Source organism: Crocodylus siamensis, chromosome 5 (genome assembly GCF_052110815.1).
Source record: "Crocodylus siamensis isolate JL-2025a chromosome 5, ASM5211081v1, whole genome shotgun sequence".
In the NCBI taxonomy this organism is placed as follows: domain Eukaryota; kingdom Metazoa; phylum Chordata; order Crocodylia; family Crocodylidae; genus Crocodylus; species Crocodylus siamensis.
In genome coordinates, this window is record NC_143399.1 from 32,414,350 (window position 1) to 32,432,623 (window position 18,274).

Genomic DNA, 18,274 nt, shown 5'->3' on the forward strand with positions numbered 1-18,274 from the left:
TCTGGTTCTGAGTGCACATGAAAAAAAAATCGTCTAGCTCATGCTTCCATGCACAGTTTGATAGAAAGTTAAAATGAAGACACAGGTAAATGACATTTAGGACGTGCCTATATGGCACAAGGTAAGCACCAGGCTGCCATGATGGGTCACACCACCCTCCCCTCAGCACGTACTAGCTCCCCAATCAGAAGCAGTGCAGGTACATTAATGTGGCTCTACATGTGTGTCAAATAGCTTTCTCAGCTTTGCACTATAAAGACATGCCCTCATTTTGCCATGGGCCAACATTTTGTACTATTTTGGCATGAAACAACTGTAACTGCTAATGTGAAAACCCAGAATGTTCTCTGGTGTTTCAACTAAATTAAAACAAAATGAAACCATTTCCTCTGATTCATATCATATAGACTGCTTGCCTGCCTATGCTGCTTCCCAGAAATATAATGTGGAAGTTCTACTGAGAGCAAAGACCAATACTGGGGGCATTAACTGAAATCATGTCCATGATGGAAATCCATCCTGCCTTTCTAGTTAACTGAAATAAAGATTTACAAAGCACATACTGTAGATTGTTCACAATGATGACACTTCATTCAAGTAACGTGGTAATAATGATATGATGCTATAAGAGTCCCATTCTATTAAGGTTGTATGTTTAAACATACCTGCACCAATTGATCTAATATTTTCAGGCAGCTTTCTCTCTTATCATCTTCCTGCTGATAACTCAAAACACATCTGACAAGAGGACAAACAAGATTCCAACCCATATTCTTGACAATAACCTGTAAATCAAATATTGAGACAAAATAGGCCAAAGCAAACAATGTAAAACACAGCTGTATATAAGTATTTCATAGAATCATAGAAAGTTAGGGTCGGAAGGGACCTCAGGAGGTCATCTAGTCTAACTCCCTGCTCAAAGCAGGACCATCCCCAACTAGACAAAGCTTTGTCTAGCTGAGTTTTGAAAACCTGCAAGGATGGAGCTTCCACCATCTCTCTGGGTAACCTGTTCCAGTGTTTTACTAGCCTGTGAGTGAGAAAATTCTTCCTAATATCTAACCTAAACTTCCCTTGCTGCTGCTTGTTCTGTCATCTGCCACCACTGAAAACAATCTAGTTTCATCCTTGTTCGAATCCTCATCCAAACAGTTGAAGGCTGCTATCAAGTCTCCTCTCAGTCTCCTCTTCTCTAAACTAAATAAGCCCAATTCCCTCAGTCTTTTCTCATAAGTTGTGTCCCTCAGCCCCCTCATCATTTCTGTTGCCCTCCACTGGACTCTTCAATTTGTCCACATCCTTTCTTTAGTGGACAAGTCCATGGGGCTGAATAGGATACACCTGAGGGTGCTGACTTGTCCAGCTTTTCTAAGTAGTCCCTAACTGGCTCTTTCACCACTGAAGGCTGCTCACCTCCTCCCCAGACTGTGCTGCCCGGTGCAGTAGTCTGGGAGCTCACCTTGCCTGTGAAGACTGAGGCAAAAAAGGCATTGAGCACCTAAGCGTTTTCTGCATCCTTTATCACAAGGTTGCCTCCCCCATTCAGTAAGGGACCCACACGCTCCCTGATCCTCCTCTAGCTACCGACAGATGTGTTGAAACCCTTCTTGTTACCTTTCACATCCCTTACTAGCTGCAAATCCAATTGTGTTTTGGCCTTCCTAACTTCATCCTTGCATGCCCAAGCAATGTTCTTATATTCTTCCCTAGCTTTCTGTCCAAGTTTCTACTTCTTATAAAAGTTCTCTCTAAACTATAAATAATAAATAATAAATTCACCTTATTTTTTTCATTTTGAATTACTTCTAATAACTGGGCAGCATACCCTTCTTCTAAACACTTCTGGCCCGCTACTTGAAAAAGATTAAAATCTTCTGCTCTGAAATGTTTTTCTTCCAGAATTTGCTAAAACAAAAAGCATACATTTAGCTTTATAGGAATCAGAAACAACAAACACAAATTTGAGTTGAATTATAAACTAAATCAGAACTTTTTTATTTTATCTTAACTTATCTGTGATTCATCATTTCAACTCTAAAAAAGTTATCCACATCTACTAGGGAAAATACAGCAGATTCTGGGGCTTGGCCACACTCCCTTCCTTTCTCTCCTCTTCCCTCCCCCCAGCACCCCGCAGTCCCTCCCTTCTCTGCAGGGCTGGGCTGGGGCCGCTTTCCTCCACCACGTTGAGTTGGGGCCAGTCTGACCCTGCTCCACTTCCCACAGCCAGATGGTGTCCACTGTGCCCACCAAGGTACTGAATCAAGAACATTGAATGGATCCAACCAGCAGAGATACTGGGCACTACCAGACCAGCTCTCCAGGCAAAAGGTTGGACACAACTGTTCTAGGACAGTAACCAGGGAGAAAATGGAGATAGGAAGCTAAACGTGAGTACCCTGTGTAACAGCAAAGGGTGTTACTATAAGCTACCCTACCTTTATTTTTATTTATTTATTTTTTAAACATAACATGTATTTAGATGGAGTCAGTGCTTGTTTCTATAACCTCTCATGTATTTTTACAAAAAGTAAACTACTTACGCATCTTTGAACAATTGCTTGAAGTTCATCAATTGCCATGATACCTTTGCTTTGCTCTTCTGACATTGAACAGTTCTGTCATAAATTTAAGAGTACAGTATTGATATACATATAGTAATAACATACTGAATTAAAAGATGGAGACTGAAACTTACCTATTCTTATTAAAATATGGTAACATGAAAAAATGAGAAAAATGAATGAATCAGAAAATAAATCTAAATAATAACACAAGAAAAACAATAAAGGAAAAAGGAATTTAAAAATTCATTAGAAGTCATTTAATTCTACATCCTCTGCATACAGGTATTGCTATTGCTTGTTTATTGGAGGCAGGAAATAGCACTGATACTATATGAGGATCAGTATATTTCTTGTATTTGTCAAACAAAAAGTGAAGTAGATTTGATGCAATTGAATCAAATATGTAATAGCTTCGAGATAAAACGTGTACAAATCAGCTTGAGGGGACAGATTTTGCTGGGGAGAAAACTGCAAGGATGAGAGTAGGAATGCACGGCTCCTGCAGAAAACAATCAGCACGTACACTACAGTCTAGTTAATCACTATGCTCTAGGACTGGAGTTTGGAATCAGCATGTGTTACCGCATGTGTTAGATGCTAAATAGCTAGTATGATATAGTTTGCCTTTTTTTTTTTCTTTCAAGCATGTGAACCAGTGATTCTCACCTGGGGTACCACAGCACCACGGGGTAACCTGAGATCCTTTCAAGGGTGATGCAGGATGCCACGAAATGTTAGCACTGTCAGATTTGTAAAAATGATTCACAAGATAAACCCAGAGATTTAACATAGAAATGCCACAGCTGTGGCCTTTCTGAGCTCTTCGCAACAGAAAAATTAGTGTAGACCTTTTTTTTCTACGAAGTTTCACCATGCTGGTGTTAACCCACAGGAACTTCTTATTTGAGACTTGCTTTCCTTAAAACTACTCTTACATTTGAAGTCTGTCTGATATAACAAGCTATTTCAACTGCCTTTTACCTCCAGACACTTGTTATTCTTCAGATACACTGAAGTCAATGAAACTCCCCCACCGGCATGGCACACTTGTGTGTGAAGCCTTTGCACGAGGGGGGACCCCGGGTTACAATAAAATTGAATTTTATGATTTCATCCTCAAGCCAAACGGACATTTATTTGTAAGAAAACGAGGCCTGAAGATTTCGTGCACCTCCACACAGTAGGTGCCAGCGCACTATCTTCATACCTTCACTAATCCAACTGGATTATTTAGATAACTACGTTAACTGGCGGCTAAAGAAAAGGAGCATTTAATCTCCCACGCAAACTCGACTCAGCTACAAAAACAGCAACTACAACAGCTCGTTTTTCACCCTATCAAGCGCTGCTGCCAGCCCGCCCGCCCGCTCCCTCCCAGCCCCGGCGCCCGTGGGCGGTTTTCCGCCCCGCGACCGTGTGCGCACTCAGCTGGGCCGACGGGAGGCCCAAGCCACCGCGGGTCTCAGGCCTCCGTGCTTCAGCCGGTTTCTACCGCTGCCGGCCTCACTCCGGGTGCCCGCCCCGGCGCCGAGAGCGGCCCCAGCCAGGCCCCCCCGCCACGGCCGAGACCCCGCGCTTAAGGGAGCGCCCCAGCACGCCCCCGACCCCGCTCCTACCTCCTGCGCGGCCGCCGTCCCCGAGCTCAGGCTCCGCCTCCCAGAGACCGAGAGGCGGGTCTAGGCGAGCGCAGTGATGGCGGCGCGGGAGAAGCCGCGGGCCAGGTCGGGCCGGAGGCGCCCAGGTAGGAATCCCAGCTCCCCCAGCCGGGTGCGGTGGACTCGCCCTTCTCGCCCAGCCCCGCGCGCGGGGACAGAACCATCCCGGGCGAGCGCTGCGTGCGGGGCAGCCCTGGGGCCTCCGGCGCTGAGCCTTGTGCTGCCTGCCTCGGCTGGCGGGCCGCGGGACCCCTGTGCTCAGCCTCCCCCATGTCCTGGCCCCTCGGCTCCGTCCCGGGGGAGGGCCGGGGCAGGCGCGTGGTCGGTGCCAAACGCAGACAGGGCTTTGCTGGTTGCCCCCTCCTGGCTTTGTACTACACGTGTTAGGGGGAGGCCCGGTGCTGGCTGCACCCAGCCCGGGGACGTGCACTGGGCTGTGCGGGTAGTCCTGCTGGGGCCAAAGCCAGGGGTTCCTGGCTGGGATCTTGCCCTCTGCTCAGGGTCAGATTTGGGGTGAGGAAGGAACTTTACCCTGTGGTCAAATTGGTAGGGACTGGGGTTGCCTTCCTCTGCAGCAGGGGCATGGCCCTCCTTCTCCAGGACCCCTTGAGGAGATATTACTCATCTTTTTAGAGAAGCAGGATGTTGGCTGTGTGGTTCCTATGCTTTCCCTGTGCCACGTTAGGGTGTTGTCAGGGCTGACAGCAGATTTATGAAGAGTTGGCATCATGGATTTGTATAGGATGGTTTGGATAGGGATGATCCTGTCTCAGGCAGGGGGTTGGGTTAGCCAGCCTCTGGAGGTCCCTTCCAGCCCTACTCCTCTGTGATTTCCCATGTTGGCAGGGCCCAGATAGTTTGGATTTGTGCTCAAGGTACATAAATGACATGCCTTGCCTCTGTTCTGTCATCTACAAAATGTGGGCCTTACCAGTCTGGGTTTTTTGCACCTGAATATTGATTTTATAAATGTTGAGTTGAACTTTTGGAGGCTGAAAGGGTGTCATGTATCTTGATTGTGCTTTCCTCTTTTGCATTTGCAAATCCTTTTTCCTTATGACCTAGTATTTCAGTACTTCCTGGATGTGAAAACTTATGAGCCTCAAGATAAGAAAAAATACACTAATTTATATATTTTATTACTAGGAAATAAGCAATCAAGTGCTTTGAAAAATGAAGATCCAGCAGGAAGGTATACTATGTAAATTATATGACATAGTAATGAGGTATGGGTTGTAGCTGTGTTGGTGTAAGCATATAGGTAGGCAAGGGTCTTTGGGTAAATCTGATGTCTTTTTATTAGACCAACTCAAATACTTGGAAAAATTTGAGTGGTCTAATTTAATTTGCTCAGTGGTTCTGCAAATCAAATCCTAGAGTCTTAAATTGGGCAGCCAGGAAACATAGGAACATACAATTTGTGGCCTCGTATGAAGTTTGTCTTACGTGGCTTGTTCAGCATCATAGAAAATGGCTAGCAGAGATTGAGGGGAAATTAAAAATCTCTAGGCACCATTCAGCTACCTTAGCTGCACGATGATTCTTCTCTTCTTGCATGCTTTGCCTTGTTTGGTATATACAGGAACATACTACAGACCACAGCTGCTTTAACTAAACTGTCCTGATACATCCCCAGCAGATCCCAACTGTGCACAGGGGTCCTGTAAAAGAAAGTCACATGATAAAGGGCTGTTTCCTAGTGTACAAAGAGGTTGAATGAATCCGTTTTGAATGCTTGTGAGTGTTTTATTTAGAAATCGATATTTCCTTAATATTTTGTGTGAATGTGTAATTTTCATGGTTGTTTGTTTATTTTTTTTGTGAATCGGAATGGGGGGAGGTTGGAATTCCATCATGTAGAATCATTTTAACACCCACCCAGGTCCGTACCAGAATGTAGGAGTCAAATTCAGTAAAATCCAAGCTTCAGGTAAATCTGGAAAAAATGTCATCAAATGACTATAAACAAAATACAGTAATTGTTTTTCTTGCACTTCTGACTTCTGGAAGTTGTGTTTTGTTTACTGTTTTCCTGGGCATTGGTTCAAAGGCACATGTTAATCTGGTGGTAGTGATACATCATTACTTTCTTAATACATAAAGATTATTTGTGCAGGCTGCTTGTTGGGACGTGCTTATGGCCTGTAAACTTTTTCTGCATTTGGTGGAGGAATGCCAGACTAACATTTGAAAGTGTCGTGTTGTAAACCAAAGCTGCTACAAAATTACTAACTTTAGGGGAATTTATTGCCATGTAAGACCATCACAGCAAAGTGCAAAAGTTTTAAAAGGAATTAAGTTAATTAAAGGAAAGAAATAAAAGACATGATGTAGAGAATTATATATACTGAAGTGTTACATATATTTTAATCTCTTTCATGCTCTCTCTTTTAAAGGAAAGTGGCACTTGAGGCTGCTATTAGAAAGAAAATTGAATTTGAGAAAAAAGCTTTGCATATTGTTGAACAACTCCTGGAAGAAGATATTACAGAAGAGTTTCTTCTGAATTGTGTAGGTATTTCTTTTGTAAGTTTTTTAATCCTAGTTTGCATCTTAAACAAATTTAAGGTTCTTATTGGCTTTTGGAACGAAATATTAGGGTTTTAGCCATTCTTCAGTCCAACTCTTTCAGTGCTAACTGTGATTACTCTCTTATTTTCAGTGATTGCACAGTTGAAATATATGCATCATATTTTTATAGGACCTGATTTGCAACTCTTCTTGACATTAAGTATTACATTAGTCCTGCTATTTTCAGTGGCAGTTAGATTTCAGATTGAGGAATGAGGTATAAACAGTGAGGACCAGATCATCTTATTTATGAGTTGGGTTTTTAGAGAGAGTCTGAGACAAGGTAGAAATTCCTGGAGTTGTGGTTGCTCTAGTTCTAGCTGAGGCTCTATAGAAAAGATGCCATGGCTCCAACTTGCACATCAGTCCTTTGCAATGCTGTGCAGAACCCAAAGGGGACAGTTTTTAGCTGAGCTTTCCTCCCATACAGCTAAGGAGAGAAAAATGTATGTAGTAGACCTGCCTGAATACAGATCCAGGTCACTTGCAGAGTCTAGTCCATGAAGAATATGTTATGTTGCAAGCACTAACACAAAAGTGTTAAACTGAAACAGTCTTGTGAAGAAGCCTGTAATGAAAAGAGGACTGCTGTGTCACATTTTCTGTTGTGGTGTTATAATAGCGTACAGCAAACATTTTTAAAATTGAATTCTGGATTCAGTTCATACACTAATCTCTTTTCTGTTTGGTGCTGAAAGATGCGTACTATAGCTTTGATATTTGTGAAAAGTATTTCTCTCTCTCTTGCTGAGAGATCACGCATCATAATTGTGTCAGTTTGTCTAGCGTTTTCGTTGTCTTTATATGACTTCCTGCTGATGCAGAGAGACTGCAGAAATATCTTTTTACAAGTAGTTTTACTTAAATTTAAGGGAAGGTTTTATCTCACCTTTTCTGTGTGCATTCATTCTGTTACCCTTTTTATTTCTTAACTTCTATTTTTAATCCAGAATTAAGTTATTGATAATTTTACATATTTAACAAAAAAGAAAAAATAAGAATTCATATGTTTCTGAGGTATTCTGAATGTGACAGTCTGATGATTAGCTGAAGTATTTTCCTTTCAATTTAGGGGAAACTTATTACCCCATCTCACTATAAGGATGCTGTGGATGAGCGGACTATCATCAAACTGTGTGGCTATCCCTTATGTCAAAATAAGCTAGAAAATGTAAGTTCCTTTTCACTGCTGTTTTAAGTTTTATGAGCTCTTGCGCCTTTCTTTATTCTCTTCCTTTCTCTTTGTCATTCTGATACTATAAACAGGAATCTTTCATTCTATTTCGCTCTGAGGGCATATGGTCCAGTTGACCTACCACCTACCAAAAAATAATTCTTTAAGGAAAATGTTCGAATTTGATCAGTTGAAGACTAACTGAATGATTGAATCCTTTGTCACGCCCTTACATTTCCAAAGAGTAATGTAGATGAAACACTGGATTTGTAACCTCTGTTTATGCAACTGGAAAAGTTCTAATGGTCTGTTTCCTCAATGCAAATACCTAGTGAAGGGGCTTTCTAAGTAGAAAAATACTTTTTTTTTCCCTTCAGATCTATTTTATAACTTTGTCATTTTTCATCTGCATGGAGCACATAGGTCTACAGAAAGCATAAATAAGATATGTTCAGCAAGGTCTGAAGTCCGTTTATATAAATGTTGAAGTAATGCCAAATGCTTTACGGTGGATTATCTGGCTAAATCTGTTTAATGCCTGTATTATAAATGGGAAAATAACTTCCTAATTTTTAAATATAACAATGCTTTCAGTCCTTAACGTTGACTCTCTAAGTAAATAATTTCTTATGATATTTGGAATCTGACATCTAGCTCTACTGTTACTGGAGTTGAAGCTCCCCTTTATGCTTAAAGCACAGTCGGAAAACATGACTAGCCTTCCTTACGGAAACAGTTTGTAGTCTGTCAACAATATGAATCATGGTAATTTTGTGTTGCCAGCATGATCAGGTAAACAGAGATACAATGTGTCATCTCCTTAACTAATGCAAAGTAATTGTTTTATGTATTTCTAAGGTCTTACATTCAATATTGAAGTTAATTCTATAAAAATATCTAAACTTTATTTTCAGCTCTTAGTTTTGATTACCTTTAATAGAAAAGTCTGTTTTATGTTCTTGGAGATGTAGTTCCTGTTACATGTTTGCAGTACTTCATTTAAACTGATTCCAAATGAGCAGATTGAAAGAGGGTATTGAGGAACACAGAGGGAAGCATCTTCTGTACATAGTCTTACTTCCTACACCAGATAAGGCATCAGAAGCCTCTATTATTGGTCTGATTAGGATTCTGCAAAGAGCTGTGGGTTGCGTTATGTGGGATGAGGATAGGATTCTTGTATATGGTCCTTTTTATGGTCTTACAGATATTAAACTGCTTTTTGTATTGTTTTTCAATTGGCTTACATAGCCTATGGAGTACAGTATTATGAAAATCTAAAGTCTCCTGTTAGAAGTGATACATATATAAAATTAGTTGCCTACTTCAGTCCCCTCATGTGGCTTTAAAACTATTTTATTGATGAAAATGTATCCTTTTCAGGTGCCCAAACAGAAGTATAGAATTTCAACAAAAACAAACAAAGTTTATGACATCACTGAAAGGAAGGTATGCAAATATTTTTTGATTTTATCCCAAGATTCCTAAACTTCCTTTTTTTGCAGTGGCATTCATATCACAGAGATGTGATTAGCTATGTTAGTCTGAAGTTAAGAAGATGGTAGGGAAGGGTGGCACTTCAGAGATTAACTAAAGACTACATTTTGCCACTCATAACACAGGATTCACCCTATTAAGTCCTATTAATATCAAGGGCATTCAGAATCTTACAGGAGATGCAAATCATTTTGCAGGGCAGTCTATTTATTATTACACTGTTCTCCCTTCTGCTTTTTAAGTTCTTCAATATATTATTTAGTGCCTCAGGGACTAAACAATTTTAAAGTGTATTTTCTATAAGCTATGGAACAGGCATGTTAATTGCAGGAGTTTCAGGTATATTCTGAGCTTGCAGAGATACAAAGCAGAGGGAAAGACCCATAAGACCCTGTGACAGGAGTATCAATAGTGGAGCCTTTCCGGGATGGCTCCGCCCTCCTATAATGGGCCAACCGCCTGCCTACTCGCCTGATCTTACTTATTAGAAGATGGTTGTAATCAGCAGGAGGCTGCCCATTTTTCACGCCCCGGTGACAGGGGGCGCTACCTGCGGCTCCTTTTCCTCCCCTACACTACAGCCCAAGCCTCGCAGATGGAGAGGATGTGGTTTGACCTGGGCCCTGTTATGTTCTGCCCCCCCCCCCCCCCCCCCCCCCCCCCCCCGCTCTGGGGTTAGGGTCACTGCACCCCCCAAATGCTGCACCCTCTCAGGCACCAGGAACCCCTACGCTACTGGGGAGTCCCATATGAGGCCTCCTCCAACCCCTAACAGCCTCACCTGGTCCTCCCGTCAAAACAGTAAACATAAAATATAAAGCCCCTGGGCTACAACATAAAAACTAAACCGCCCAGTCAAACAAAATCTACTCCTTACTAGAGAGTGAGGGAGCAGGGGGGAAGGAGGGCTCCCCAACCCCAGCAGCAACCGGGGGATGCTCTTACTGCCAGAGTGCTCCCCTCTGTCTATCCGAGCTGAGTTCCTGCTCCCACAGCTGCTGGAGAGGGACTGCCCTCCTGGCCTCCTACCTGGGCTTAAGAAGGGATAAGCCCTGCCCCTTCCTGTCAGCTGGTTTTACCAGTTGCCCTGGCAACCAGCACCTGTGCAGCCCTGGTGACTGGCAGCTGAGCCTCCCCCTTTCTGCCACTAGGGGTCTCCCCAAAGCAGGCTCTGCTCTCAGGTGCACTGCGACAGACCCATAAATCCATATTTTTTCTTAGAGCTATGATTTACCTCTTCTCCTAGAAAAATAAGACATGCTATCTAAAGAGCACAAGATTTAGTGTAGCAGCAATGCCGAGCTCATTTTTCACAGTGCTTTTATAAGAGGTAACAATGCCAGGTATGAAGTGAACTAGTGATTCCCTTTTTTATGTAACATTAAAATCATTTGCTTAGGTTTTCAGGATGAGCACAACATATTATATATAAAGCAAGCTGTATAAACTGTGTTTCACAACAGAATTAGGGCAAATATTTTTTTTCTAACTATGAAGACACAATAGTTTATATAAACCCAATGAAACCCATGAAATTCTCATGTTAAAGGAAAGGTCTGTAGTTTCTCTAGGGCATAGCCTTTGATTTAAATAGCACTGAAGGCTCATAAGGCCTAGGTTGACTTCTGGGTTCAGTGTCTGTGATTCAATAAGAATGTTTTAATGCTTTTAGTAACAATGTAAATATGTTAATTTATCTTGGTTGCAATCCTGCAGATATAAAAAGAGGTATGAATAGCTATTGCCTAAATCTGAAATAATATGATATAAAGCAATGGAATAAGCAGGCAGCTAGTTTTGCTTCGTATTGCAGTACATATTGCCTTATAAGATCCAATTAGGCAAAGGTTGTTTTTCTGATCTGGTGAAACTATGTAATCAGAATTAAACACCAAACAAAATTACAACCAAAAAATAGGTATATATCTGAATAATGCCTTTAAATTGTACAGTAACCTCCTTGGCGCAGGGATCGTGCTTTTGTGTGTATAATGTAGGTTTTCTGGGATTTTACTTAGAACAAAACGTATTCTCAATACATAATAAATTGGCATGTATTACTAGAAGGCCTGCAAAGCTAGGAGGCTGTTTCTTTCAAGGAGATAAGTTGTTTTTGAATGATGAATCATTTTACAAGACACTCAACTTGGTTGGGTAGAACCTTCTTTTACAGATTTTTAATTGTGAGGTATAAATTGTTATGTAAAAAGTGAACCCATTTTATTTATTAAAAATAAAGATGCTCTAATAATCACATTTTTCCCCAGTGTTTTTGCAGCAATTTTTGTTACAGAGCATCTAAATATTTTGAAGCTCAAATTTCTAAATGTCCAGTGTGGATGCGAGAAGAAGAAAGGTAATTATACCGTTGACTTTCTATATACTGCTGACTTATAAGATTATGACTGTAAACTGTCTAATCACAGGCAGGCTTATAACAGGGTAAGAAAATGTAAAATGGGTAAATCGAGACTAAAGAAAATGTTAAATGTTAATAAAAACATGTTTTAAATGTATTCTATATAGTCATCATGATATGATTACTGTACATATACAAAGGAGAATCCAGTGTCCTTGTTTGAATGGGATTTATGTATCTGACTCATGTCAATAGTTGAGTGAAATGATTACTGTATAAGCGATCAATAATTGAGTGAATATGGTTACTGTATAAGCCAGTAGAGATACATTGGTCCATATCATATTGGCATGGATGAAAGGAAAATTGACCTTATCAGCAACCAGTATTTTTTGGCTAATGTGGCCAATAATATCACCAATAAATTCTGTGTATATATGCAACCTCAGCATGCACATGGCCAGCCCAGCATGTTGTAGAGCAGTGTCTGGCTGGTAAGTCTCTTGGGGTGGGGGGGAGGAAGTGGGGAGGGGGGAAGATCAAGGCCCCTGTGGTGAGAGAGGGAGTGGGCCTGGGGCAGGTGCTGCCCAGCCAGAGTAAGGTGCAGGATGGAGCCAGGAGTGGCTCATCCAGGGGGCCCAGGGTGTGGAGGGTGGCTCCCATTGCTGTGTGCACCCCCAGGGGATGCATCGGCGTTTGTGCCCCCCAATCTGTGCATGGGGCCAGAGCAGGCTGCAGCTGCAGGCAGAGGACGGGGACAGTATCAGGCTCTTCCCGGTGGTGGGGGGGAGGGGAAAGGGCTCAGCCAGGGTTGTGCTTGAGGTGGGCAGCAGCGGTGCTGCGGGGGAGGGGGCTTCTGGAGTGGTAGCCCCCCCTCCCAACAGTGCCACCACCTCCTGGCCTGAGTGCAGCCCTGGCAGCCCCCACTGGGAAGAGCCCGGCACCGGCGCCAGCCCCAGCCCACAGCAGCAACCCACCCTTGCCACACATACAGGTCAGAGAGCACATGCCCCCATGCCTCCCCCGGGGGTTCACACAGCAGCAGGAGCCACCTCTTCTGCATCCCCTGGACAAGCTGCTCATGGCACCATCCTGCACCCCACCCTAGCTGGGCAGCACCTACCCCAGCCCCACTCCCACCCTCACCTCAGGGGCCTCAATCTGCCCCCCTCCACCCTCTTTCCCTCCCCACACCCGTTCCTCCCCAACAGACTTAGCAGCTGGACGCTGCTCTCTAAGCTGCTGGGCTGCATATTGACAATCGGATCAGTATCAGTCAATACGACTCATTAATAATCAGCCATTGGTACTAGCCCAAAAAATCTCTATCAGTGCATCTCTACAACCCAGCTGACAGTTAACAGAATTGTTTCCAGTCTAAACTGGAAAGTTGTTAAGTAACTGCAACTCCTCTTAATTTCAAAGTATTCTGCTTAGCATTTGATTTTTTCCATAAGATATGCTAACTGACAAGATTAATTCGTTTTATCTTATTACAGGAACTGTTTTAATCTTGGCATAGTACTGACATAGGATTTGAAGTTAAACTTTACAAATATGCATTTTAACCCAGAATATAAAACTGTAAAAATAAAGCCTCAACCCCACTCACTGCGTGCCCCAGTGCCTCCACCCACTCTGTGCTGCATGTCCCCCTCCTGCACTGCACATCCCAGTGCTCCCACTCATGCTACACCGCACATTTTACCATTGCACCATGTGCCCCAGAGGCAGCTGCCCATTGGACATCCCCACTCACCCTCAGCTGTCTGGCCACATGCTCTTCCACTGCACCATACCTCTTGGGCACCTGGGTCACAGGGTACCCCAGTACTACAGGCTCAGTCACACTGACCTGCCCCCTGAAGCAGGGAAAGTGAAACTGGAAGAAGAGGGAGTCCAGGGGGGCCCCAACTTATGCAGTCAAAACAATGGGGTAACAGCATCTGGGTGGGAGCCCAGGGACCACAATTTAACCCCAGTGGGCCACATGTAACCCATGGGCTAGCATTTGGACATTCTTTTTTAAACAATGGGCAAAATGAACAATGTGCATTTTGGAAGGGAGCAATCTTATTGCTCTTGGTAAACTCACTGTTTGGGTAGAAAAATAAAAGTACTTGCACTTAACCATGCAAACCACTGGATGTCACTGTTTTTAAATACAAATATCTGGACCTTGTAAGCTTGTCTATTTGGTTCAAGTTTGGTTCAAAAATGTTTTCCCGGACACTGGCTTACCTAATCCCCTATAGGAATTAAGCCATAGTTCTAAACAGAGGGAAAAGCTTTAATTAAATTGCGAATTGAGTTTCTGTCAAAGTACAGTAATAGAAATATATGATCTTTGAATGAAGAATGGCAAAATAACGACAGTAGTATCCAAAAATAAAATAATAAAATAATGCTACAAAAACATTGGGAAGTTTACTTTTCTGTCTTCTGAGAGAAATTTTGGAAAATATTCCATTAGTTTTATTAACATCACTCTATACCAGGAGTGTCAAACATACAAACCACAGAGCTGTATGATCCAACCTTTGGGTCACTGGGCTGCTCTGGCACACCAACCCTGGCCCCACCACTGCCTGGGGCATGTGGGCTGGACCTGGCATCATGCAACCTGCATGTTGGCTCCAGGGCCTATCTGGTTCAGTCTTCTCTGGAGCTAGCACAGGGGCTTGGTTTGGCAGGGTACTGCATGCCAGTCCAGCCCTGCATGCCACAGGGAGCACATACTGCCCATGAGGCTCACTGTGCACATGGCAGATGGGGCCAGCACAGACCATGCGCCGCCTATAGCATGTGGGCTGGACCTGGCACTGCACATGGCACAAGGGGTCTGGGGCTTGAGCTGCATGCAGCAACCCCAGACCATGTCCCAGGGCCAACATATGTTGCATGCATGTGGACATTGTGCAGGGGGTCAATCCTAGTCTGGCCTGCAGATCCCTTTATCTGGCCAATGGGGCTGGATGAATTTGACAATATAGTGTTTCAGTACCTGTCAGAGATACCTAATACTTCTCTAGGCCAGGTATTCCTAAAGTTTTGTTTGTGGAGAGCCCCTTAATCAGTGGGACATTGCAGTGGGTCTTAACAAAATGAATATGCAGTACAGTAACTTTGTTCAACAGATGTAACATAATACGCCTTACATATACAAAGGAGAATCCAGTGTCCTTGTCTGAATGGGATTTGTGCATCTGACTTATGTCAATAATTGAGTGAAATGCGAATAGTGATATTTCATTAACAAACTACCACTACTCTGTGTGTGTGTGTGTGTGTGCGCGCGCGCACGCATGTAATCATAAATGCATTGGGAGCACTGATATAATAGGCGTACTGCAGCATTACAGATCGTCAAGCATGGTATAAAATGTCAGACCAACTCGCGTAACTAAGCATCCCCCAAGACATTTGACATGTCAGTGTCTGTACAGGGGATGGTGAGCAGCGGGTAGTTTTAATTTACCCATTATAGTCTTTTGCCTGCATGTCGAAAACCTCTGATCTAGCGTGTAAGCTCTTCCAGTGTGGGACTGTCATTATTTGTTTATAATAGAACTATTGGTTCTGGATGTAAATGTATTAAGCATATCTCTGAAACCCTTTCCAGAGTAAAAAATAAAACCTCTCATTGAAAATGTTTCAGTGATACTGCAATAGAAATAATAAATGCCTCTGTTGATAGTGCATAAACAAATCAAGAAGCAAGCTCATTTTAAATCTTGATAGAGAGTTGGGGGAAACCTAGATGGGAGATTCTTCAGATCCGTTGAATGATGTTTCTTACCTAATGAAAGATTGCCCGTTAGTATTTCTAAAAGCAGGATAACAGGTTTTTTTGTTTTTAAATTATTTATAAATAAAGGTTATACTGCCTGCAATACTTTATTTTAAAATAACTGGTGGTTAAAAAACTAAGTTCTGGTTTTCTTTTCTTCTTTTTTTTTTTTAATATTTCTGGGGGTTCTCAAAAAAAAATAGTGCCAAATCATTTCTGTGGTGGTAATCCTATTCAAGATCAGTAATAGTATAGTCATGCAACGTACAACTGTATAAATTGTGTGCATGTTTCTTGGATATAGTGGGGTTGTTCATGGAAATAAATTTACACAGGTGGGTATTTGCAGAGTTGGGCAGTATGTTAAACCCTGAGCCATTTTGTTTGTATGTAATTAGTAGTTTAAAATATCCATGATTATCATTCTTTGAAAACTTTTTTTTTAAAAAGCCTTTATCTTTGTGGGTTGTTTTTGCAGACCACCAGACATAGAGCTGCTAAAGGAAGGGCAAAGGTACAGTTGAATCAGTTATTCTCACACTCAGTGTTTCCACCTGCATATATTAAAAGCAAACCAGGTGAAAGGGAAATCTTTGATTTCCTGTTTTTCTGCATTATACAAGGTACCATTATTGCTCCTTATGCACAGGAATATTTGCCTTATTTAGCTTTTTCCTTTGTGAGTCTAGAGTAGCATATTTGATCTGTATGATTTAGTGTACAGCTGCTCATAACCTGCAAGTCTTAATTGAACCTGTTGAAATCTGACACAAAAACAATGTTTGTACTTGCATATTTTGTGCCATTCATTCTTTATAAACTAAATGCTACCAATTATGTGTGTTGAAAGCTGATGTAAGCCTTAATATAAAATACTTTTGTTTGCTCTCCCTTCTTGCATGCAGTTATGTAAATTGTGATTTTCCCTTTTTGTTTTTGGTTTGTAATATTTGGCCAGTAGGGGGCAAACCGGCATGCACTTGTAAAAGCAATTAGTCTGCCAGCCCTTTGCTACTAACTACTTACAACATTTTAGTCACACCATAATAAAATTAGCTTAAGTTGCCCATGTTCAATTGAAAATTTTAAATTTTAGTAGCTTAGATTTAATGCTGTTTACTAATTCTAAATATTTTCAAAGCAAACATTTTGTTTTCCTTTTCTATCCCTTTCCTATCTCCAACTGCAACAATTTGGGATTTGTTTGGGGGTTTTTTTGGTTTGTTTTTTTTTAATTTGTAAAATAAGATGTATTTTATGTAGTAGCTATATATCCATATTTTCAATCTGAATTACTAAGCACTAAATCCGTGTCTCAGAAAACTTCTGGAAAACAAATCTTAGTACAATCCTAATGGTCTATTTATTAATGTTAAGTAAAATCATATGCCAATCCTAAAAACAAAACTTATTCATTCTTAATGTACACGCAGATCAAAACCTATTTATATCTAACATATGTTACTGATAGTCTGTTTCTTTTGACACAGTGGCCAGTCTGGGGAAGAAGTAAAACTCCGTGATGAAGTCATTAGAGTCTCAGACATTGAAAACCCTATGCTATCAAGCCAGTGTGAATCTGGCTCCCCTAGTATACACAGTGACAGCAGCAGTGATACTGAGCTTGAATTTGTTTCCTCTATTCTACCAAGAAATCAATCGGGCACACCCAGTGGGATACAGATATCTCAAAAAAATATACTTAGCAAGAAGCATGATCAGGAAGTATATTCCAAGCCTGGAGGTGAAGATTCTGGAGTGATAGAGGCCACAGAACAACTGAGTACATGTAAATTAGATTCCCTGGAAAAAAAGAGTACTTGTTCAGTTAGGTTTCAAAATAAACTAACTGATATTTCTTCAAAGAATGTTATGCTTGAAAATGGAAATGTTTCAGAAAGCTGTGAAAATAGCTGTAGTAGTTCACATGTAGTGTTTCTAGGTGTGAGCAAAAGGGGGGCAGAACAACTTAAAAGAATACTTACTAAATCAAAGCAGCATATCAAACCTACATTGAGAGCACCAGTTAATTCCCTTGCTGCTAAAGGCAATTTATTAGAAGTTCTTAAGCAAACTTTTCTTGAATGGAGGACTGGCGAAACCTTAACATTTCTCTATGGTTCAAAATATGTTCCTGTACGCTTACCAGAACGCACGTTGGCTGTCGCCTGTGAGAGAGAAGAACTTGATGAGGATGACATAGAGACAGCTGATGACCTTAATAATGATAACACTATGTGGAAATCTAAAAACACTGTGCCTTTTGCAAGTTCGGATGGAGTTGTTAAACCTTTGCCTAGTTACAAAAAGTTAAAAGAAGAAACTGAGCTATTAGAACTAAAAGTAAAAGAGTTCTATAAAGGAAAGTACATCTTGGCTGAAGAAACAGCAGCAGAAGTTCATGAGGAGGAATATTTTAGCAGCCATAAAGTAAGTGGACCAAAAAATAATGGGCTGTGTAAAATCCTACCTTCCAAAAATATTGGTAAGCTGTTGGGAACCATAAGTATGTACAGCACCTAACACAGTAGGGTGCTAACCTAGATAGTTTCTAGATATTCCTCCAGGAGAAATGTTGAAGAATAATTATAAGGTTGCTTGTATCTGAAACTATGTCTCAATTTGTATGGCTTTTAAAAATTTTAAATGAATTCCTGT

The 18,274-nt window shown here is 41.6% G+C and overlaps 2 protein-coding genes across 6 annotated transcripts in view; one reads left to right on the forward strand and one right to left on the reverse strand.

The window, feature by feature from the left end:
* Nucleotides 1-4,320, reverse strand: part of GLMN (glomulin) — a 38,032-nt gene extending 33,712 nt beyond the window's left edge. The window contains exons 1-5 of one of the 5 annotated variants that reach the window (XM_090048983.1): nucleotides 4,187-4,219; nucleotides 3,237-3,310; nucleotides 2,547-2,621; nucleotides 1,783-1,908; nucleotides 666-785 (exon numbers count right to left, since the gene is read on the reverse strand). In XM_090048983.1, the coding sequence (XP_089905109.1) occupies nucleotides 666-785; nucleotides 1,783-1,908; nucleotides 2,547-2,612 (312 nt within the window). In that variant the 5' untranslated portion in view covers nucleotides 2,613-2,621; nucleotides 3,237-3,310; nucleotides 4,187-4,219. The other 4 variants (XM_090048985.1, XM_090048986.1, XM_090048988.1 and 1 more) reach the window with 4 other exon arrangements.
* The window catches only part of RPAP2 (RNA polymerase II associated protein 2), a 70,688-nt gene continuing 56,603 nt past the window's right edge, over nucleotides 4,190-18,274 (forward strand). Inside the window, exons 1-8 of the mRNA XM_090048982.1 lie at nucleotides 4,190-4,311; nucleotides 5,372-5,417; nucleotides 6,622-6,736; nucleotides 7,869-7,967; nucleotides 9,354-9,419; nucleotides 11,735-11,823; nucleotides 16,095-16,130; nucleotides 17,107-18,046. Coding sequence (XP_089905108.1) covers nucleotides 4,263-4,311; nucleotides 5,372-5,417; nucleotides 6,622-6,736; nucleotides 7,869-7,967; nucleotides 9,354-9,419; nucleotides 11,735-11,823; nucleotides 16,095-16,130; nucleotides 17,107-18,046 — 1,440 coding nt within the window. The 5' untranslated portion in view covers nucleotides 4,190-4,262. The remainder of the gene's footprint in view (nucleotides 4,312-5,371; nucleotides 5,418-6,621; nucleotides 6,737-7,868; nucleotides 7,968-9,353; nucleotides 9,420-11,734; nucleotides 11,824-16,094; nucleotides 16,131-17,106; nucleotides 18,047-18,274) is intronic.